Source organism: Atractosteus spatula, chromosome 3, assembly GCF_055471065.1.
Source record: "Atractosteus spatula isolate fAtrSpa1 chromosome 3, fAtrSpa1.hap1, whole genome shotgun sequence".
Classification (NCBI taxonomy): Eukaryota; Metazoa; Chordata; class Actinopteri; order Semionotiformes; family Lepisosteidae; genus Atractosteus; species Atractosteus spatula.
The window spans coordinates 20,851,260-20,875,399 of NC_142708.1; the positions used below are offsets into that span (position 1 = coordinate 20,851,260).

Below are 24,140 nucleotides of genomic sequence, written 5' to 3' on the forward strand. Positions count from 1 at the left end.
CTATCTTTTGCTGAGAAATTTTGATCAAATGCACAAGAATCTCAAATCAAAGAAATGTAACTGCACAAAACAGTTGATGCACTTCAACAGTAAATCTCAAGAACCAGTGGACTTGAAATAAGTCAAGTTTAAAGATTTGATAATAATTATACAGAGGAAAAGAGATAATCCACCCTCAAATAAAATCCAGAGATTGCTTTAAGTGTCCTGGATCAGCATTAAACAATTTAGTTGCTTCATGAGAGCAATCATCCTTTAATATTTGTTAAAATAATGTCCTACATTTTAACAGAGACTGCTTTTAAAGTACAGCTGTATTGCACAATTCTTAGCTGGTTTCATATAAATCATGTCTGAGCAGCCTTGGTAAGATCTGGATTTCATCTTTCTAAAAGGGTTAGTGATGTGCATCATGTTGCACATTTGGTAGCAATGCTGATGGTCATAATGGTATCAAAATCTTTAAAATTGATTTTGTTTCAGATACACACTAGAAATTCCTATGTCGTTCACTAGTGGCCTTGTATAACATTCACATACAGTAAATTATCAAAGAAGAAGCTGAATCTATTGATATATAATCTGATGAACAGAAGTATCATTCCAGTGGGTTTTTATTTTTTTCACCTCGACAAAAATAAATAAGAGTAGTCATGTTATGTCATAAAGATGGTAGTCTTCAATTGCAATCCAGAGTGAGATCACATCAGGATGGGTGACATGTTTCTGCCTGAGTCCTGACCTCTCTTCCCTGTAGTCTGCTGAGCTAATAATAACCAATTGATTGATCGAAAAGGCCAATTCATGGTCCCGTGGAAATTGCTTGTCATTTCTTACCCCTATACTGCTGATTTCCGAGCCCAGAACTGGCCTGTCTGAGGAGGAAGACTCTGACCTTGTTTTGGAGAGTTTAACTCGTTCTGCAACCTATCAAAATAAAAATAAAACAAAATAAAATTAACAAAAAAAATAACGCTGCCAACGCCTGCCTCAGTCTGCCTCTGTGTGTTATAGAGGAGTGGGTATGTAGAGCTGGGTAGAGATGCAGCTTTTTCTCAAATGTTTAGATACTGTTCAAGAAGAGCAGGAAGATCCTGTAAGGCCTGCAACAACTTTTATAATAAGTGTACTGCCATTCAGTCCTGCAGTATAAGGTGATGGGCAATTTCTTGAGATCCCTAGGGGCTCTAGAAGCTATTGCCTACATAACTGCAGCTGTACAGAATAAGAGCTACTTCGAAGATCAATTTGATTGAGCACTGAAGCCCATATTACCTTGGCGATGGGAATGTCATTGCTGCTGCTGCTGGTGCTGAGCTCTCCAGTGCTGGGGTTGATGGGGCGGTTGGCTGGTGTTAGTCTCCCTGGGCTGGAGGGACCAGAAGCCTGAACACTCTGTAGGCGGGTCTGCAGTTCCCGTACCTGAAAAGAGAAAGCGCTCATCACCTGAAACTGTAGCTGTCGCCTACTGTTCTCATACTACTCACACAAAACTGCTACACATGGTAATGGCAAGGATTCAGAAAAAAGGTTATGCTGCTAGATCAGCCCTTGTGAACGGTTTGAATAGGGAAAAAGAAGAAAACAGAATTTGCCCAAGATCTCCGCTTTCATAAAAGTAGGGACACAAAAAAAGGTTTGGTCTCATAAGGGAGCACATTCATTCAACGTCCCTTACATAAAACATAAAATATAAGCCAATTCTATACATTAAATGAACAAAGGCTCAAGAATAATATATAATATCAGATCAGACAGCTAACTTACACTTATAATGGAGATGTTACCTCATTAACATATAAACATTTAATGCCAGAATTTGTTATTAAGGTAGTTTTTATTAACTCCAAACACCTTAAAAATTTACAGTTTATCACCATCACTAAAAAATCACCAGTAATAAAAATATGGTAGCTAAATCAAGTCATGCTTGTGTATTTTGCTACAGATAATTCCCTATAGACTGCTGAAAACACGAAGCACTAAGTTCAGAAATTGGGTTTGGTACTGACTTCCTGATTGCCTATTTTCTAGGGACACACAGGATATCAATTGCCAAACAAATTGTAGCTCTCTCAGGCACGGTAATAACTTTTGAGAAGACAAAGGGCTCCGGCCCAGCAATAAGGAAACACCCCCAGCAGCCCTCCTTAGAGAAAGAATGAAAATCACAGGCTTGCACAGGAAAGAGCCAGCTAAGGTCACTAATGAAAGAAATAAGGTCCTACTCTGTAATTTCCTTATTCTCTGGGGTAGATCTGTGACCAATTAGACAGATTTTGGTTAAAGAGTTTAAGTCAAATTAAAATTCTTCTGGACTAGAATTTATCCTATTTTGATTGGTCAACTAATTCCTCCTATACCAAACAATTGTATCTATCAATCTGTCAGTTTGATAGTCTATTCTTCTAGCTTGCCATTTGTCTATTCATCCATCTACTTGCAAAATTTCTCTTAAAGGACATGGACCTTTAAACCACTGAAGAAGAAAAGGAACACTTCAAGGTTGAATTGATATTCTAGTTTAAAATTCATAAAATTCCCAACTTGCTTGTGAAAAAAGTTTTTCCCAATTTAAATCTAAATGTGTTCAAACACTAACGTTTTTCAACAATCAGAAAGTGCTACAGTAATTTTTTTAACAAGTTTCTTTTTCTTATATTTACAATAACTTGCATATTGGGTCTGTTCACAAACACTGCGTCTCTTGGTGATAGTAAAATGTAATTGTTTTTTTACATGTGATCTTATTTACAGGTTCAATACCTGCTCTTTATAGCATAAATTAAAAAGTAAAAAATATTTTTAATACTGTGACAAACTAGTACAAAAAATACCTCTGATGTAGTAAGTCCAATGTATTTACTACTCACATTGTACTTCATTCTTGTAAAGAAGTTACGCAGAGTGAGGAACTTTAACTTTTGAACTAGAGAAAACAACAGACCTGTCAATTTCTGTAAATAATTTTGATACAGTATGTCATTGTCCCTGGGGCAGACACGTGAAGGGTTTGTTTTAGTTCTGAACAGATTTTAGTTCTCATTTAGAGACAATTTATTATTACAACTTTCTAAAGTGTTGGTTCAAGTTTGTCACTGAGAAACATAATTCTAGTATTAGTGGCTAAAGAGGTCATGTGTGTTCAGAAAGAATACAGTACTTTGCAGCTCTGCTTATATTTATGCTGTGAACCAATCTTATACAAAGAAACAGAAGTAAACCTACTGGAAAGGGAATGTGGAGCAAACGTGCACATGACTTTGATTTATAATAATTAAAGCTAAACAGACCTTTTAAAACTTTTAGGTACTTCATAAGCAAACATTTGAAAATAAGCATTAAAAGGGTTTATTTTGTATTCTATTCACTTCATTCTATTTGCATATAACTTAAAAGGATAACTAGGGAAGCAATACATTCTCCCACTTTTTCCCCCTTTTCACCCCTCCTGAGGTCAACTCACCTCAGTTTGCATCAGGAAAGATAACCAGGCAAACTCTTTGAAAGAGTACAAGAGGTCATATTTCACAGCCAAGTGTAGTGTACTTAACCTCTTTTATTTCGATTAACAGCATGAGATCTGCACATTGAAAGCATGGCAACAGATCTTTCAGTGCAACCAAGAAAAGATTAAAAGACTTGTTATGTCAACAGTTTTTTGCAATAAACTGTGAAGAAGAGCATGACGATGTTGAGAAATCTAATTCCATTACAACAAGCTAAAATCGAACATACTTGACATTTATTTTCTAAAACTGAATAGTTTTTTTTTCTAAATCCATTCTAAAGTAAAATTATTTTGTGCAGTGTGTGAATGTCCCTGTGCATGCTGTTTCTAAGCTACTGTTCGCCCGAAAACCCAAAAGGCATGTTAACAGCAGAGATCAGCTACTGAATGTATTAAATGTCTAATTTTATTAAATCTCTAATAAGCTTCAGAAAGCCTTTGGAGTACACAAAATCTGATTATGTGTCTGAAAGTGAAAGATGTATTGATTCAGTCATCTACAAGTCCTTCTAGTCTCAGAAAGTAATTCATTACAAATTAAATCGAAAGCAAAAGCTAAAAAGAAATGCATATAAAAATCAAAAAGCCCTAAACCCCGATACTCCCACCGTCACACTTGACAATGAGGGTGTTGTTTTCCTGCTGGAAGACAATGTTTGATTTTCACCTCACAAAACAGTTCTCATTATGGATAATTTAGCTTTTCACTCATCTGTCCAGAGACAATTCTTCCAGTAGCCTCAGTAATCATCCAGGCACTCTTTGGTGTACGCAAGACTTTTTCTCTGCATTGTATAATATCTACATATTTGGAAAAAAACAATACACTGTCTTCCAACAGAAGAACCTCATCCTGACTGTGGAGCATGATGATATTCCCACCATGTTTTGGGGCTACTTTGCTGACTGACGATCTGGATGGCTTGCCATCATTAATGGTGTCATGAATTTAGTCTTGTATCAGCTAACATGTCAGGTCATCCAATTGTCAGCTGACAAAAAATCGTCATGCAGCAAGACAATTAAATTCAAAGACAATGCTCTTGAATATACAAGCAGAATGGGTGAAGAAGAAAAAGTTTTGTATTTTAGACCGGTCAAGTGAAATGTTATGGTAGGACCTGAAATGAGCTGTTTATGCAAGAGAACTCTCAAATTCAAAGGTAACAGACTTTAAGCAGTTCTGCAAGGAATAATAGTTCAAAAGACAATGTTTTGTTTCATAAAAGTCCATGTAAGAGACCTATAAATGGTTATGAGGAAAGTCTAGCTGAAATTCTTGTGGCTCACAATGGCACCAGTTACTGATTCTAAGGGTTCTCACCTTATTCATATGAGGATATTTACTGTGACTATATCATGTCTCTGTCACATGTCTAATCATGTTATTTTTCATTAGGAGTTTCACAAAGACCTAATTATATTTGTGGTCTTAAACATACAAGAATGTCGACCAACATTATGTTATGACCAACATGAGTACATAACATTTTTTTCAGCACTGTAAAAAGAAAACCTAATTCTCACAAACAAAAGACAAAACAATCAATGGGTAACAAAGATAGTTGTGGGAATATGGAACAAGTTACCCAGCCATGCTGTTCAAGCCGATATCCAATCATTTATTGAAATAAGCCAGGGTAAGATCCTTGGATCAATTAACTTAACCAACTGGGCTCCTCTCATTTATAACCACTTATGTTTTTTGGTTGGGTGATTAAAAATACATTTTAATTTTGACTACCTGAAAATATAGTAATTTGTAAATTTGGCAGAGATGTTCAAATGCCTGTATGTGATCCCCACATTTGTTTTTCCATGACAAAAGGAATGACCATATATCTCTCTTTGCATAACATAAACCACAAACCTGCTTAAAATAAATGAAAGAGATGTTTCGGAGAGTTCAAGAGGGCAAAAAGAAGTCAACTCTAAAAACCAAAAAGCAGTGTTTCATTTCTATGTTTTATTTGATATCTTCCTCTGGTAAGACATTTAATAAAGAAAAGCATCAACCGTCTACAGGTCATACAGCTGTCCCAGGCAGTGTCGGTGATGCCTGACACTTACGCTTTCATTCTGTCTGTGGGCAAACATTCCTTCTGATCAGACAAACACTGCGGCGGGATGTAGGTGCTGCCGTGCGGACAATGGCAGGAAGGCTATTTCCATCACTGGACTCACCCGTCTCCTAAGGCGGTCCCTCTCCTCGCGGATGGCGTTCATTGTCGCCTTTGTCCGGTTGAGGTCTTCTTCCTTGCTGCACAGCATTGCTGTCAGGCTCTCGTTTTCTTCCCTCAGGCCTGCCAGCTCCTTCTCCCAGCGCGACCTTTCCTCAGCCAGGCTGGGATAGAAATCCCGGCCCAGCGCTCCCTCGATCTCTTCCACCGTCTGCACGGATGAGAGAATGGCTGCCAATCCACCAGTAAACAGCGCTGTCCACCAGTCTATTCTCACTTTCAGTATTGAGGTGTGGAAGTTTCATCTCCAATACAATAAAAAAATGATGATGTTGACCGTAAAGGCAACACATTGTGGCTACATATAAAGCTCTCTATATAGTACAGTGTTCTTCAAAAATGGGCAGGTTATGTCCTTGATATTTTAATTATGATGAACTCACTTATAAACCAACAAGAAACGAGTTTTCAAATGTAAAAAGAATGCAAAGCTTGTTACAAACTTAGTCAAACACTATATAAAACAAATATAATTCTGTATCTGAAGACAATATCTAAAACACTTTTTAATACTGCATTGATCATTGGATGACTGTCAGCTTTGAACATGATGCGAGCATCACAACTGTATTAACAGATATACGGCTTAATTTTATTGCAGACTTGGTGGGTTCTTCAAACCCAGGGTTTTATTTATTCTAGGGGTGACAGTTGCGCTTTTCTCCCTCAGTCTATGCTAATTTGCTAGGTAGACATTTCAGATATAAAGATTTGGCATAATTTAAACAGCAACTGGAGGCTGGGGAAGGAGACCATGGTCCAATGAGGCTCATGATGACGGCAGAGTTACCGTCTCGCTCCTCTCAGACAGGAAGAGTTGACACATGGTGCTCGGCAGCACTTTGCTAATTAAATGAACACCTGGTAATTGTTAATTGTGATGAACACCGGTTAATTGTTTCACTATTAAAGTATTCCTTATTTTTAGAAAAATGAACAGACAACTTTGCAGTAAATTGATTTAAGACCATGTTAAATGTGGACATTTTCTACTGACTGCCCATAAATTTACAAAAGTTGGCAACCCTGTACACAACACCTACATCTGACCCCCCTCTACACTTAAATATTGCTGAATAATATTTATTATCTGGGCTCACTTTAAGAAGGATTAGAACCGGTTTGCTGCCTGCTCTTTCCCCAATAATCTACCCTTTAGAGCTAAGTATTTGCTGTATCATAACAAAGGCTAATTGGATTAGGATTTAATGTACTCGGGGAGTAAAGATATAGCAGACCTCTATTTCATACTGCTCTAGTTAATGAAGACGAGGACTGCATGCTGCCAATATGATTAACAAAGAAGTGTCTCTCACTTTCCATTTACCCCGAGGAAGGATTTCACCTATACAGTTGATCAGCATACCCTCTATGCTGTTTTAAGCAATTCTTTACATGGCCAGTGGGAACACTGAATACATACCCTTATTACTGAGCAGAAGCCTTGGTTGGCATACGAGATGAGCTCTGATCACAGGGCCACAAAATGATGTACAAGGCAGTGTTAAACTTCATTCGCATTAGAAATGATATGCAACCTCTACTGACACTCTAAAATTTACATGAAGCGAAAGTGTTCCAATACTTCTGTTCACTTGAAATCGCCAGGTTGAACACAAATAATTCTAATATGATCACATGTATAGAATTACTTAAAAACAAAACGGATATTATACTTTCTCATTTTAAGCTTAATGATCACAAATACAAACTGCTCTGACTAGAAATAAAAAAAAAACATTGGAGTGTATGGTCATTCCCCTTTGAAATTGCACTGATTTTCTGTTCTACAAGCCTTCATATTCTACGGAAGACCAGCCTTCAAACAATGGATTATGTAGCTCTACAGGTGTAGAACTCATTTCCTAAGTCCATTAGAGAATTTGAGACTGTCTACTAGAGCTGGGCGATAATTCGATAACGATAATTATCGCGATATAATTTTCCTCAATATAATTTTAACAAAAGTTCGATAAATGTTCGATATATATGTTTATGCTTTGCGCATGATATGCGCATGCGCACAAAATACTGCGCGAGTGCGTGTGTATGTTGCAGACCGGGCAGCTAACAGATTTGTTTAATGTTTCTGCTGTTTGGCAAGTGTTTGTTGTGTTCTTAAAATAAAAAGTTGTTTAATTTACCAATTAACTGTCTGGTTTCTTCAACTTTCACTCAGGAGAAAAAATCTGCCTTTAAACTTGAAAGAAATTATGATTTGACATTTATCATGATAATTATTGATATCGACTGATATGAAAATTTTTATCGTGATAATGTTTTTGACCATATCGCCCAGCCCTACTGTCTACATTTTTAATGTTTGCTCAAACACATATATTTTCAGTTCAGATTTTAATGTATAATTTAGCTATATTCATGGCTGTATTGGAACAATGTACTGTGCTCTTTTGTTTCTTTTACATTGGTTTTGTGTATTATGCATGTGCTGTTGTTCTGAGCTTTTCAGTTTTTTAACAATTCTTTTAAATAAGCCATTATTAGACTGCTGTATGAATGTAAGCCACTTTGGATAAAAGTGTCAACCAAAAAAAAATCTAAATAATGCAAGGATATATAGTTAAAAGTATACAGTTCACAAGGAAGAACTAAAAATAGAATATAATTTTGGTAAACGGGAGATTGGGGGATGCTTATTAACACAAAGGGTTGTGGGTGTCTGAATAAGCAGCTAAATGAGATCATTAGGTCACTTAGCTGTTGGCAACCAAACGATCTACATGGGCCAAATGGCCTTCTTTCATTTGCAATTTTTATTATGTTCTTAAACTTAGGGCTTAGAAACCACACAGAAGTCAACTAAACTGAGTTATCAGCTTTTATTCTGTATGCCAACACTGGAAAAAATAAAAACAACTTCCGCCAGATCTATATTTTTCCGCATCCCTCCCAGCGATGTATATAAATGAACTAGTTTAATCCAAATCTGCAACAAAGTATTTTCTTTCCATGTACTGTATGCCAATTATTTATGCATGCTGTATTTTCTTATCATTCACGGTTACCAAAAGTATTGCAAGATGCATTTGCCATAGGTTTGGGTCACTGGCTTTGTACTCTTTATTTTTTACTTAAAACTAGCAGCCCACATTCCTGTAATAAATAATTTCTTTCACAGCATCAATTTGTACTCCATTTATCAGTTTCTCACAAAACAGTGAGCAATCTATTCAAGGTTTGCCTTGTATTTGTCAATCAAGAAGGCAGTACTTGGCTACTTCCAAACACTACTGCGACAGCACTGGCAAGTAGATTATGATTGAGGGGCCACACAATTTCGATCAGAAAGAAAGCTGAGTTTAGTTTTTTTTTTCAGAGAAACTGGTTCTTTGTCAGCAGCCTTTTTCCCTAGGAAAGCTTGGAAATATTGATGTGCTGAAAAAAAAGCCTGACTGCACACAGCTTGCTCAACTGTGGCAGCATCTCACTAGGACTGTTTCAGAAAGGCATATGTTTTACAGATTTGCATGTCTAAGTTACAAAACAAGAATGCAGAGGAAAATCAGACACCGGAGGTCTAGAACACAAACTAAACACACGCTAAGCTTCCCTGAAACACATTTGTTTTCAAAAGCCATTGAGAATCACAACTTTCACGTCTGGCTGGTTCAACATATTAAATAAAATAAAAAAAATCTCAAAGAGCTCACAAACTGACCAATGATGTAAAACCAGCAAGCAATATATTTTTTTCTGAAGGACGCTCACCAACATCCTGTGCACATGCAGGGAGTACAATGATGGCGGGTGGTACCTTAATGGCCAGGTCACAGTGCTCGCTGGCAGTGGTCAGCTGCTCAATGTGCCGGTCCACGTCTGCCACGGACAGGCTACAGCTGCTCTTCTTCCGGCCGCACACCACGCTCTCCAGCCCCGTCAGCACCCTCTGCAGCTCCGAGTTCAGGTCACTACAGTTATCTGGGATTACAGCAAAACAGACGTCGGGCCTGCGCACTCGCTCTCCAGCCGAAAGCACCAGCACGACTGCGAGCTTATTTACTGCAAAATGGTCTGAACAGTACAGACAAGCATCAGGAAAGTATTAAAGGAAAGACCGATTGGCTAAATCGCCTAGCATCATCTTCCCCCATTGTTACTCGAAAAACTTCACCACTAGAGGCAGTTAGTTCTCTTGCACTGAACGGGAAATGAAAATGAAATATATTTGCAACCAGAGGTCAAACACACCAACCGACTTCACCTCAGCTGTTTGCGTTGCAAACTGTAGGTCTGGATTACAGCATGATGTCAACCCACCTACTGTTCCACGTAAATATTAAAAAACCTGAATATGACCTCTTCCAAGGTCCTTTTTATTTAATGGAACAATAGATTGGAATTTGCAACTTGAACAGTGGGTCTGTGTTTCTAATGCAATCTTGGTCTTTTTTCAAGTGTTATAATGTGGGCATTCGCAAATTAAAAACAAACAGATTACAAAAACAATCAATATTTAGCTAAAAATAAACCACAGACTAATGTAAAACAGTTATGTACAGTATGTATTAATGATTGCTTTCGACTAGGACCCAGGGCCATTTCCCTTGTGCTGAATCTTTTGGTAAGGCCAGAAGGAAGTTGTAGCTGGAGACAGATGGTGCCCAATGAAAGCCAAGGGTTCCACCTCTGTCTCTGACCTTGATACAGGGCTAAACAGTGTCTGATAATGAAATGAACATCCTCAGTGGAAAAACTAGGATTTGAGTCTGAATTGGGATGAATCTCTTATTAGGGAACATAACCGTTTTTAAAGAATACATGGGTCTACGCAGGTGTTAGGAATGATGATGCTGGACATGCAAAAAAAAGTTTTTTTTCTGCTGTGAAAGGCCTGTGGTTTATTTTTACAGATTTGATCCCTGCTCCTGATGTGCTGAGGTTTTGCTGACATACAGAAGTCAGTTCTTCATTTCACGTACATATGGTCACTTACTAAAATGGTCTTAATGCTAAGAAGGCTGATTTAGCCAGTGGACTGAAAGCTGATGAGTTGTGAAATAAAATATGTATCTTTTTCTTGCTGTCATACTTTTCTCTAAAATGGAGCTATGTTTATTTAAATGCAAATGTATTAATACAGTTTATTTTTTTTCTCCTTGATACATGCTCTTGCAAAGCAATCTTAATTTTTAAAGGATGTACTAATTAATAATGCTTAATGCTTATTTCCTGTCTGCGTTGGTTTAAGTGTCTTTTGTGTTTTAGTGTCTTTTTATTTGGAGAAAGTCTTTTGTATCAGATTGTACGTGGAACACTTTTGTCAAGAGAAAAGGTGAAATGAAGGAATAACTAACAGTTATAGAAATAATTAATATCCTTTCACTTAATGGCAAGTATTGCGGATTACAACTCAAAGTGACTAATTAATTATATATAATAGTTCCAAGTAATATTAAATATATAATTAGCATAATATTTTACAATTTTAAATTATAACTATCAATTTTGTTAAAGAGGCAAATGACAAGGACAGAAATGTACAATTGTTACGTTTAAGAAAATCAGTTTCGTCTAAAACATGACCATATATACAAAATGGCCTACAGTCATTTCTGGGGAAATAGTTGGTAAATATTAACTTGGTTTCTTCAAAAAAAAGACAAATGTAGACCTTTTAATTTACCTAAATGCCTGATGGTAAAAAAAAAAGCTTTTCAAAAACTAAAACAAGACCACATTCATTTCATATTTAATAACTAGTATGCTTCATTTTGCACAAATGAACTGAAAAAAAACATTTTCTGTTGCATACTCATAAGATTTATATCTATTCAAAGAGAATTTTAAAACTAAGTCTCTACATTTATGGTGCCTGAGAAAGATATGATCAAAAACAAAAACAGATTACAATAAACCTTCAAAGATGTTCTGCATGCACAACCTTTTAAGTTTCAGTTTCTCTCCTGAAGGCCTCACTTCTTATCTTGATGCATTGGCATATTTAAATATTTTCTGTTTTAATCATCGTATATTGTAATCACAGAACATAAGAAGAGGACAAACAAACAGAACTACATTCTTGGGCTGCTGAGTGTCTGAAGTGGCAAAGGCGCTTGCTGCGTGCGCAGGCTGAGCTCCACGACCCAGATGCTGAGTGTTACAGAGTGGGTCATGCCATTAGCTGACTGTGACCAGGACTGCCCCAGCAGTGGTGCACAATTGGCTCAGAGTCACTGGTGGTAGAGTGGGAAGTAAAATAAGATAGCCTGGGTTCTTTCAGCTCCTGGTGAAACAGTGACTCACTGACGGACGTACCTCTCCTCAAGTCTGCACTAAACCTCCTGTACATTACTGAATGGCTCCATGTGTTGGAGGGTCAAAAGAGCCTGTCTATAGTTCTTCAAACGTCCCTTATGAGTACAGGAGTCAAAGATATTGCTAATTATTTCAAACTGAGGGCATATATTATAATTTGAGAGTCTAAATTAAGGAAAAAAAAATTGCTTTCATTATCTGTGACTTGATCTAGGTATGTATCCGTATTCATTTCATGTATATCTCTGATTCAACCAAACCTGTAGCTGTATACTTCTAAATGTTAATATATTTACTTACAATACATAAGAAACAATGTTTTGTCACTTGCACAACCCAAAACCCACTATCTTATAGAAGGTTATAGCTGCAGGGGAAACTTAATCAATTTTAATGTTTTTAAAATTCTCTTCTTAACATAAAGCAGAGGCTCTTGAAATTACAACAAGTTTCTTCAAATTACATCAGTACAGTAAAAACAGACAATCAAACAAGCTGTATGAATATGCACAGTAGCTAAGTGTACACAGTCTGAAACACACTGACTCCAATTTAAATATTGAAGAATATTGAGAGTGGAACCTAACTACCGACAGCAATAGCAATCTGGGTTTTAGTCTTAGTGAGGACCAAAGCTCACCTGGAATGTTGAAAGTGAGGTATTTTGTCCCCAGGGTCACACAATGTGGTCCATTTTTCTACACAATCAAACATTTTCTGCAACTCTTAAAACACAGGCCGCAATCACAGTTTTTACTCACGGTGATGTTTCTCCATAAAGGAACTTTGCTAAAAAGGTCTAGAGTCAGACTCAAGGTAATTTTAAAAGCCGACTAACTGACCAATGCAATTAACAAATAACAATTTAATTCTGCAGTATGGTGTGTAATGACAAATAGCTTTTACTTTTCTTTATCTGGTTTAAGCAGGATTAAAATCAGTTATGAAGAACTGACCAAATTTAACTGGGAGTCACCTTTCTTGTGTGATGTGATAATCGCCTAGTACCTTTACAGACTGGTTTTCTTTTTTATTCTCACTCCTTTATTATATATATTCCAACAGTTCCTGGAAATCAAGGATGTTTTTCTCTGCCATTTTAAAAGAACAAAATCTAAACATGTATTAAGTAATGTAATAACGTGCAAAATAAGCCTGAAATCATCCACAAACTCTCAAACTGGCCAGCAACTGCACAGAAAATCGTAAATCCTTTGGCTTACGGTTAAACGTTAAAATTGCCTGAACAGCTCTTTCAATTCTTAAAAAAACCCAAAACATTTCAACAGAAATGGCTGAAAAATAGTAAAGATAGGCCAGTAAATGACAGCACCCACTATATACTAGTCAGAGGACACAAAAAGAACAGTGGAGCAAAATGGTAAATGCACACAGCCATACACAGACTTCTGAACAGCAAGATAAACAGCAGAAGACAATTCCACTCACTTTTCTTTTCCAAGATAAAATAAAAATAATAGCAATTGCGGTAAAAATACACCCAAAACAAAACAAACACCATTAGCTTTCTCCAAAATTTGAACTATAAAAGGTGTAAGAAAAAGTATCCCAAATCCTGCTGTAAGCCTTAAGCAGTCAGCTAAATTAAAGTCCTCATAACTTTTCTTAAACTTTTTTCCAGAATAGTTCAAGAAGTATGGGCAACAGTGTATGGAAAACAGCACGGTTTTGAGAAACAGTTTGTTTATACAGTATGGCAGACAAACAGACACAGAGTTCAATTTTTAAGCAAAAGACTCTTGATTACTAGAAACTAAATGCCACAAAGCCAATGAATAAACACTTCTAAAAACCTGTTCTCCTAAACTTTCAGTTAATATTCTTCCAATGGTGTAGGTTCAAACAAAGGTTTTCTTCTTGCTGGAAGTCTTGCCTACCCACAATATGTTAATACCAGGATTTTTAAGCAAAGAGTGAAACTATCCTGGCTCTTCAAGCAGAACACATGAACAAAAAGTTATATTACTAACAAAGTTTTTTTTGGACATGAACTCTCAACAAATGGGGCCAAGCTCTACAGTGGTACACAGTAAGGACAGCTTTAATTTATGTAACTTGTGTAAAATTATCCCCCAGCTTGTTCAAAGTTGCCATAATGCCAGAATCAATCACAAACGCATCTTTCATATCTTACAGGTTTTCCCGGGAAAGCTTACAAACAGCTTGTGCCAAATGAGCTTGCAAGAAAGTTGTTAGTTATCTGAAAGCTGGCAGTTTAAGTGCATATGGGGAATACACGCCTGTGTGCGCAATACCATGATGGCTCATAACAGGAAATCTTGTACCTCAGTATTTTAACGTCATGTGCAACACCTCTGTCAAAGCCTGTGCTGTTTCTTTTCTTTTGTGCGTCAAATGGAGTCAAATAGCTTTTGCCTGGGGATGGGTTGTGCCTTACCCATGTCTGCGGTGACCATGGTCGACTGGTTCTCGGGCACGGAGACAGAGTTCTGATCCTGGTCCACACTGCGCCCGTCCTCGTTGCCCTCCTGCTGGCTCTGACTGAGCTCAGACCGCAGCTCCGAGTACTCATCTTCCTCCCTGTGGAGACCAGAAATCCTACATTTGAGACGGATGGATGACAGATTTGATAAATATTGTCAAAAAGAAAAGGCCAGTATGATGGCAATAATCATTGCCACAGTGAACTGCCATCAAAAGACTCCAGACGTCCTGCATACCCTACTATACATCATGTTCACATAAAATAGAAAATGCAGCACAGATTAAATCAAGTTTCCCTTTGAAACCGGTATGCATTATGTGCTGAATTTAAAGCACAGCAACTTGAAGAGGCATAAAATGTGCAGTTTTATTGCACGCAGCAGGCAGTATTATTTGTCTTTTTGCCTGCTGGACTCGACATGATGCAAAAACAATAGGTCTGGGAATCATTTTCAGATAAAGAAAAAAAAAACAAAGAATGTACTGTATAGTTTTTTTTAAACAAAACTTCACTGTGTGCTCTTTCCAGTAAATTTATTTTGCTGACTCCTTTGTGTCTTGGAGAATTACCACAGACATGTACAGGTACAACTATCATTCAAGTTGTACGTATTATCTACTGGTCATATCTAAATCATTTTCTCGGCCCTACCTATATGTAGGTATTAGTTACTTAAGAGCGCTAAGGGACATTCCCTGGGGAGAAGCTGAAAAAGGGACATTTTTTCTATTGTACATCTTCTACACAGTGGAAACTCTTTTAATCAGAACCAGCTCCTTTTTTACTGCAAGTCTTTTTTTCTGCGGCTATGCAGAAATGGGCTCTGCTCAAGTCACAAAATAATCTTTAACAATAATTTTTACACTCTGAGTTAAGGTGTTCAATAATTTGTATTACTGTATACAAAAATCCTCTTGCCTCAATCCACTACACATTTTAATCACCTTACAGAAACATTTTATTGGTACTAAACACTGGTTTACTTTTCCTATAACCCAGAAGATGTTTCTGAATTTCTAAAGCAACTGTTGCTTAAGATGTTCTTAAATCCCCTTCTGTTGTGAACATTGTACATTATGCAATGTTAGATGTTAAAGAATGATCAAAAGCTTGCCAAATCTCCAGTAAAAAAACAAACAAACAGAAAAATACAGACAGACTTTAATGGAGTTTCAGGCCTTTGCTCCATGAATCACTGTGCATTAAAAATTAGGGTGATCACTTCTCATGTGTATTTCAAGACTGATATAACCAAAGCACAATCAGGATTTAAAGTTCAATTCATGCTTGTTTAATGGTGTTCTACCAAGGATTACAAAGAGATCTTAGGGCATAAATATTGCCTGTAATTCTAATTTAAACGTATTGATTGAATTGCCTGGGAGCAGTCCATTCTTTTTAAAGGAATAAATAAGCTTGCTCATGCTTTGCTTCCTTTCCATCAAAGTCTTTTGTAAACAGGATAATGACAGCAACTGAGATGCACATCATTCAGAACAGACACCCATGTGTGCAAGATGCCTCAAAATGAAAAAAATCCACTTCTCAGAATTATAATTTTACATAATGAACCTATACAAATATCAGTTAACATTCTATGAAAAGGTAATTATTAGTTGCCACACATGAGTTAACAATAATTAGCTTTTTTAAGTACTTAGTACTCACGGCAATACACGTTTGTCAAAAGGGTAATTTTTCTGCTCACTGACACACCAAGGCTCTATGGAAAAGGCACTTCAGCATGCAAAACAAATTGCAAAAGGGTTACTGCTCATTGCTCTTAGCATTCTGTGTTTCAGTGCAAACAATGCACTATGTTAACCTCCATGACTGACTCCAAAAAGGGGGCAAAATCTGCTTAAATTGTCTAACTTTTAAAATACAAATAATGTCACATAACGGCACATGGACAAATCACGAAGCATTCTTTAAATAATATGCCCAGCTGATAGAAAATAAGATGCCTCCAGATAAAGCTTATCAGGAATGCACCAAAAAGAGGTTTAATGGATAAAAAAAATCATGCAGTCATATAGCCTATTCTAAAGAAACAGTGTTCTTTACCGTCTAGCCATTCAGACAGAAGAGTAAAAAAATAGACATATCCATGTGTAATTCTAATATATTATAACGAATCTGCAAGACCAGCATTCTTGCAGAAAGTTCTTTATTTCACTAATAATGAAACACTGCACATGTATAAAATCTACTGAACCTTCTCTAAATATTGAATCAGGCCAAAGCAATCTTAAAAATTATGTTTAAGTTTAACAACATCTTGATTAATTACATCTTGATACCTTATCTAAAAAGATATATATTCCACATTTAAAGGACAGATCCTTAAAATTATAAGGATTATCAAAACAGTTACACTGGATTAGGATGGTGAAAATTAGCTGTTTTAAGAGACTACTGCTAAAATAAGTCACATGAGCCACAACTGAAGGGTCTACAATTTTTAACTATTATATACCAAAAAATGCAATATAGTAATAGCCATTTAAAACGCAATTTCAGAAATAAAGGAAACTCAGAAGTGATTGATGGTTTTTCATTCAGCACTTATGACTATTGTTCTATACACAGTTTGGGTGTCAAGTAAGACAAGCCTGTAGCTGTTGTTTTAACACCTCTGAACAGCTCTGTAGAACAGCCCCATGAGATTCAACAAGTCTTTAGCCAGAGGAAACAACTTCACTCAGAACAGAATGTGACACCTCAGCTTCAATTTATCTCATTTATGTACTCATTTAACTGTTAAACATCTATAAATATGAAAAGAGGTCAAATGTAGTTTCACAAGAATAATCTGGTATTTTAATGCAATTCTTCATTGAAATTAGTAATAACAGAATGTACGTAATATGTTAGCATTTTAGAATTTATTTGAAGTTTTTGGCAAGCATACTGTTAGTCTTTTACCTAATTTAAAATGACAGAAAAAAGACTAAAAGAATGGTTTTTAATTTCATGGTTACAAACATTAGAAGATTTATAAATGAGAGAAGGTAATGCATCTCATCTTCCTTTTTTGGTTGCTATTAGGTAATTTAATCTCACCCAGCAGTTTTCTGAAAGAAGCCAGGGCATCAGCTTTGCAAATATACCTAGGTAGCTTATTCCAGACTCCCACAACCTTCTGTGACTCCTCATTTTTAAATGCACTGTGTCTTAAGTTCTATGTGTGCCTTCTAATATTGGTTTCATTGCCAATTCTGAAAAACTACACTGGTTTAACACAGTCAATGCCCTTGAGGATTTTAAACACAATTTCATAGTTCAAGACTAAAAAGATTCAGTTCTTTCAGCTTTTTAAAACAGGGCATGCCTACTAACCAATGTGCTTTTCATTACACAGATGTTTATTTGCTTAAAACACAGATTTACATCGCATCAGAAGTACATATGTTTACTAGTCTCTAATACAATGTAATGATTCTGTATTGAAATAAATCAAACCCACACACATCTATACTATGAAGTACTTCATCCCCAGACAGGAAATCTGTTTAGGGGGGGAGGAACAAAGTAATTTACAGCTACATTTTACAATTACTTTGATGAGAGACAAAAGATGAACTATGTCAAACCAAAACACTCATCATGATGAGCAATGGGTGTTTTCACTGCATAAGCTGTGTCATCATTATCACCTAACATGGCAGCAGGAGTTCCTCTGACTTCAGCAGAGAACAAAATCTGAAAACATCTAGTCATTATTAATGTGTCAGTAAAGCTGTCAGCCACAGTGGACTGTTAATGTTTAAAAATAAAAAGGGACATCTAATGTGCAATTGATTTCAGTAAAATCACCCTTTTCAGCCACAAAGTGAGGATCATTAACTTGTTACTTCAGAAACTTGCTGTCTCTACCCCCTGAAGGGCTCAGAGAAATAGATATCTTTTCTCAAAGAAATGTGTTAGCTTTTGAAGCTTGTGATTTGCCCTTAAAAGCTGAGGCAGTGCTCCCTAAAATTACTTTTTAGACTGAAAACATGATTTTATTTTTCACTTGCTTGCCAGTGAATGAATAATTTGCACACAGAAACCCAACAGATTGATAGGGCATATATGCAATCTTTGCTATGATACAATCGTTTGGGTAATGTCTTAATATATTAAACCTCATCAACATACTGTAAAAACACACTGCTTAAAATATTTAGTATTTTGCAGAAATAACTGAGTGTAAATCTTTTTGTGCTCAAGCTATCCACATAATTGTGGATTTCACTATCATGCAGAGAACACATTTAATTAATTGTCTAAACTTACTTCATTATAAATCTGTATGAATCGACATAAAGATCTGAATCTTCAGTATGAATGAAGTAGTTGTAAGGAACTGCACTGGTTTGACTAGGTAGTTTGAGAATGTTTTTCAGCAATAAATACAAATTCTGCTTACAAGACTTTCTAAGAAAAACTTCAAGACATTAGAAGTAAAAGTACATAGCTTTATCTTAGAATGATTAGAATATATACTGTAACAGCATTACACAAGTGAAGGCCTATATTAAAACAGTATAAGGAAAAGGGATAGAATTGGAACTTATATTTTCAGCACTTTATAAATCAGGTGTCTGGTTCTTTCTTAACAAAATTATTAAAGCAAAAACAGGGTAACGTTTTATAACATTAGCATACAACACCGAAACAACATGTAGAAGCCAAGATCTTTAGATAAATCCCATGGTTATGCATCAAGGAAAAGGCTTGAGGCCATGTAGTAGTACCTAATCAAATATTGGGAGGATTATCTGACACTGTAGAAGTAGCAAAGTAATGAAAAAAAAGTTTTAGATAAAATTCAAGACTGGGAAAACACCTGGCAGGTAATGTTTAATGTAGAAAATTCAGGGTATTGCATGCATGTACTAAAAACAAACTATAAATGTGTTTTTGGTTTTGTGTTGACACATCAGCAATGAAAAAAATTAAGGAAATGTTAGAATTTATAATTAAAAGCATAACATTTAAATCAAGGGATATGATACAACTTTAACATGCACTATTGAGACCTCATTTAGAATACTGTGTACAATTTTGGTAACTCTGTATGTTACAGAAAACATTTTACTGCTTTGGCATCAGTCCAGAGAAGAGAATGGAACCGGCTACATTCAAGAGCTTAAAGGAATGTCCTACACAGACAGGCTGTAAGAGTGTTTAGTCTTGGACAGAGAAGACTATGAGGAGACCTGATGGAAGAATTCAAAATCTTCAAGGAAAATGGCAAACGGTTGTCAATCCAGCAGACCTTTTCAGCATGAATCTGAAACATGAACCAGGGGATACAAGTGGAAAATACGAAGACGTACATTGAAAAACCAAGAGCAGGAAAGACTTCTTTACTCAAGGGGTTGTGAGAGTATGAAAAACAAGCTAACCAGCCATGTTGATGAAGCCCATATCCTGGCTTCCTTTAAGGAACAGCTCGAGGAGATCCTAGGATCAATTAGCTCCTACCACATGGGCTAGATGGGCCAAATGTTCTCTTTCATCTCTAACCATTCTTATGTTATTATCTGAGGTAACATATTCACTCTCTTTAGTATTTTAAATGTGTTAAAACACCTATAGCCATTCTTATCTACTGTAGATTTCTTGATCAGTTTGTTACTTACTAAATTCCTCAGGAGACCAACTTCTGATTTCTCAGTCATATACAGCTGTTTAATTTACTTCTTGTAAATGACTATACCACGCACAATTTAATAGTCTTCCTGCCAGGAAGCTTGAAGGCAGTGAAGCTGGAAATAAGAAGGGGTGGTGTTACACAGTGAGTAGTACAAAGGACTACTGTGCTATGGTCTAAACTGTTCAAGTGGAAAAAACTTAAGATATAGGATCCTGGCATTAGAAATTATTACAATATAATAAGGGGCAACTTCAGTGAAAAAACGTGCTTTGTAAGTTACAAATAAAATATGTTTCTAGGAAGATAATACTACTTACAAGTACCAGATTTCTTAGAGTACACATTTCTGCAGTACACTATATTAGGTACTGAATTTCATTCAGGTGAAATTCAATTGCTATTGTATAGGTATCTTTCATGGTAAGTTGGCAATACACAGAAACATGATTTTCAGCTGAGGCAAATTCAGTATGGAACACAGTGGGATTTGAATGTAATTCACATGGAGAATTAAGGTTGAGTGGTATTCAAAAATGTGGCTGTCCAAGTTCTACATAAGTATTATCACGGTATAATGTAAAATGTCTTTACAACAATAATTCATCACAATTTTAAAAACTTCATTAGCTGTGTTACTTAGTCATACTACAATCAGAACTGTGCAGCTCACTGACATTATGCATTGGCAGAGTAATAGTTCAGTAGTAGGTTGTGACCCAGTTGTATTAAACTGGACCTTTTATCTCCAAGCACAATCACCTACAGTCCTGGAGAACTTTGAAAAATCTGCTCAACCACATGCACTGCGGGTGTTTTCTTTTACTACATTTTTGTATGAAAACACTTCTTCACCAGATCATCTACAGTATGAATGGTTATGAAAATAAAATGAGAAATGAGAAAATTTCAAATGAAGCCAGTAATGACGCACATTATACAATAACAAAATAACTACACAGCTAAGGGGAACTAAATGGCTGAGTAGGCCACCGCAATTACTATAATCAAAGCAAGATTAAGGAAAAATAATATCCCAGCTGAAAAGCAATATTCTTCACTTCTTCTGAATACAGGTCTACCCAGTGAAGCATCCAACCCCAGTCTCTTTTGTGAGAAACACATTTAACTGTGCTCCAGATCACGCTTGATGAAAGGCTGGCTACAGCCTTTTGAGTTGCTTGTGATGCAAAATAGGTCGTGTTAACCTTTTTCAGGTATCGGTCAGAGTGAGAAGCCTGTGCGCCAATCACATTTTAAAACGCTTTCACATACTTGAGAACCAATGTACACAGATGGTATATGGAAACAAGTTACTGATATTTCTTCATGCAAAGTAACACACTACTTGAATTCGTGCTTCTTCATTAAAAGAAGATTATTAACTCTTTATGATGCTCATCTTTCAGTACAATCAAGACTGTAACTTTAATTAAACTAGACTTTGTAAGTTCGAGTTTGGGTCATTTCACCAGCTAACTCTGACTAGGACTACGACCTAAAGAGGTGGCACACAACTAGCACAGTACAGCCGAGTGCAAAGTTGGGATTAGCTGGTCAGGGTGCTCTTTGATCTCAGCAAAACCCCAAGTGCCTGCATGCTTGTGCTAATATCAGTAAAAAACACATCTTTCTGGTCTGTCAAAAAACAACCGGCTTGATGGGTGGGCAGGCTGGAGCTCTCAGCAATTCAGCGAATCTCCATGTGGATATTGGGGTTGTCACGGTGAGATGAGACTCCAAATTAGGTAGAAAATTTTAAATTTTAAAAATATAAAATGGCTGTTCTAAAAAAATAATTGAAATAACTGGTAATTTCTGAATGATTGTTTTTTCAAATGCAAAAAAAACTTGACAATGCACCAAGATTTGGTTAGCTTGATAAAGATACATTTACAAAATATGATACATACACAATATATGGTAACAGAATAGAGAGGTTAATAAAGGAATATTAAAATAATGAATAAGAAAAACTGGACCTGATTTATAAATACAGCAAATGATAAAAAGTAACAATTATACACCCCCTCTTATCAGGAGAACACTGAGCTTTCTTTGTTTCTCTGGTCACAGCCCAATAAAGTTGTAATGAGGCAGCAACCTAAAATTAACAAAACTATTTACAATTGAACACCAAAACATCATTTATGGAATTTTTGTACAGATATTTACAGTATTGGGAGTTACACAGTCCTGCCTCCTATACAAAGAAAAACAACTCACTCAGTGAATGAGGCATGAAGAGAGAACCTGCAACGTGTTAAATAAACGATCCCCTCAGGATTGAATCGTTCCCTAAAACAGCTAAAGCTAAATGAAGAGAAATCTTTTTTCTCTATTCCAAACCATGCATCACTTAAACAAGTGTGAGACTTTTTTAGACAGGCAGATACCAGTAATAGGAAATAGATATTTTCACAAATACAAAACAACAGTTCCTTACTTAAGGTCTTGAGTTGGTCTCATTTATGGTCAAATTACCTGGGAATTCTGTATGAAGGTGGAAACATTTTTACAGCCTAGCTGCTGCTCCTTTCTCTTTTTCCTCCTGTCTTCTATCTTTATAGTTTCCTGCTTTATTTCTATGTAGTGTTTTATCCTGTTTTCTCTATTGAGGCGCAAAGGTGGCTGAGGATGATTTAAAAACAAATGGTTTAGTATTGGTGAAAAATTAGCACGATTATTTGGCCACATGGGGTTTAAGCCGTGGTGACTGCTTACAGTGCAATCAGATACAAGCTTTTCAAACATTACCTAATGATGCCCATTGTTTCAACTTTAACGAATGGGGTAAACACTGCAATATCTCCAACATGCACCCAATGTAATGGTGTGCTGTCTCTCACAAACAGCAAAATAAAATTGGTAAAGCCTTGTGATTACTGCCAAAAATGAAACATGTTTAATCAAAGGATTCAAACTGAGCTTTTCACTCCTTGGTTTAATCTTGCAAAGTTTATCATTACTGTAACTATACAAAATAAGCAACACATTACGTAAGTCTGGTACTGTAGAAACTTGCAATAGACTTCCAAAAAATTACATCTAATTGTTTAAATAATTATAGTGTCACTAGTGTAGCAACTCCAAGGAACCCTATGACTATTAACTACTCAAAAAATGGTGAACTTATGGTGAACTGTGAGTAGTAAAGCATCTACAGTATATCTTACTAAAATAGCTCACAATTAAGATGTCTGAGACTTTAGGCTAGTTACATTTACAGTACACATAATAATACTTTATTTACAGGTAAGACAGCTGAGAAAAGAAACAATAGCACCCCGGCCAGGAGGCTTATACCACTATTGTACAAAAAACAAAGCAGTGAAAGAAAGATTAGGGTTATCAATACCACTGAAATGATATAACATAACAGGTCTTGGCAGTATTAACAAGTGTCAGAAAAGGTTTAATTACAAAACTGAAAATGCCTCCAGATTCTCCAAAACAAACAAAGAAAATAAAAGCAGACAGTCTCAGCTTATTCTGTACTTACTGACACTTGCAAATTTCAATGATTTGCAGCCAAAGTCGGTAATTATTAATGGAATATTCAGCTGATAAATATTGTAGATCTTACATTATAAGATGCTATAAAGAACTTCAATACATTTTTATGATAGGAAGTTGTTTTTCAAGACCGGTAAATCATCTTAAAACAGTAAAGCATTTATCTAGCATGTGGAGAGGTCTAATCAATCACAGAACAAAGATCAAAATGATGAGTGTGAAATGGGAGCACCATTAATACATCTTATGGGACAATAGTATAAGACATCAAATTCCTAGGAACAGCTTTACAGACCATTTGTAAACAACATCACCATTGACCAAGATGGGGATTATAGACATTTGCCAAGAAGAACATCTAAATCAAGATTTGTTCTGATAAAAGACACAAAGTCTAGACTTGACTTGTAATTGTAGCTTATAATTTAGTAATGAGTTTTGAAAGTTAAAAGTACATCCAACCAAACGCCTAAATATTTATATAGC

At 36.1% G+C, this 24,140-nt stretch overlaps 1 protein-coding gene across 6 annotated transcripts in view; it reads right to left on the reverse strand.

Annotated features, from left to right (window-relative positions):
• mcc (MCC regulator of WNT signaling pathway) overlaps nucleotides 1–24,140 on the reverse strand; it is a 210,921-nt gene that overhangs the window by 25,990 nt on the left and 160,791 nt on the right. For all 6 annotated transcript variants that reach the window (XM_088912106.1, XM_088912107.1, XM_088912109.1 and 3 more), the window contains 5 exons: nucleotides 14,447–14,589; nucleotides 9,527–9,690; nucleotides 5,696–5,902; nucleotides 1,276–1,422; nucleotides 838–927 (listed from right to left, as the gene is read on the reverse strand). In XM_088912106.1, coding sequence (XP_088768232.1) covers nucleotides 838–927; nucleotides 1,276–1,422; nucleotides 5,696–5,902; nucleotides 9,527–9,690; nucleotides 14,447–14,589 — 751 coding nt within the window. The remainder of the gene's footprint in view (nucleotides 1–837; nucleotides 928–1,275; nucleotides 1,423–5,695; nucleotides 5,903–9,526; nucleotides 9,691–14,446; nucleotides 14,590–24,140) is intronic.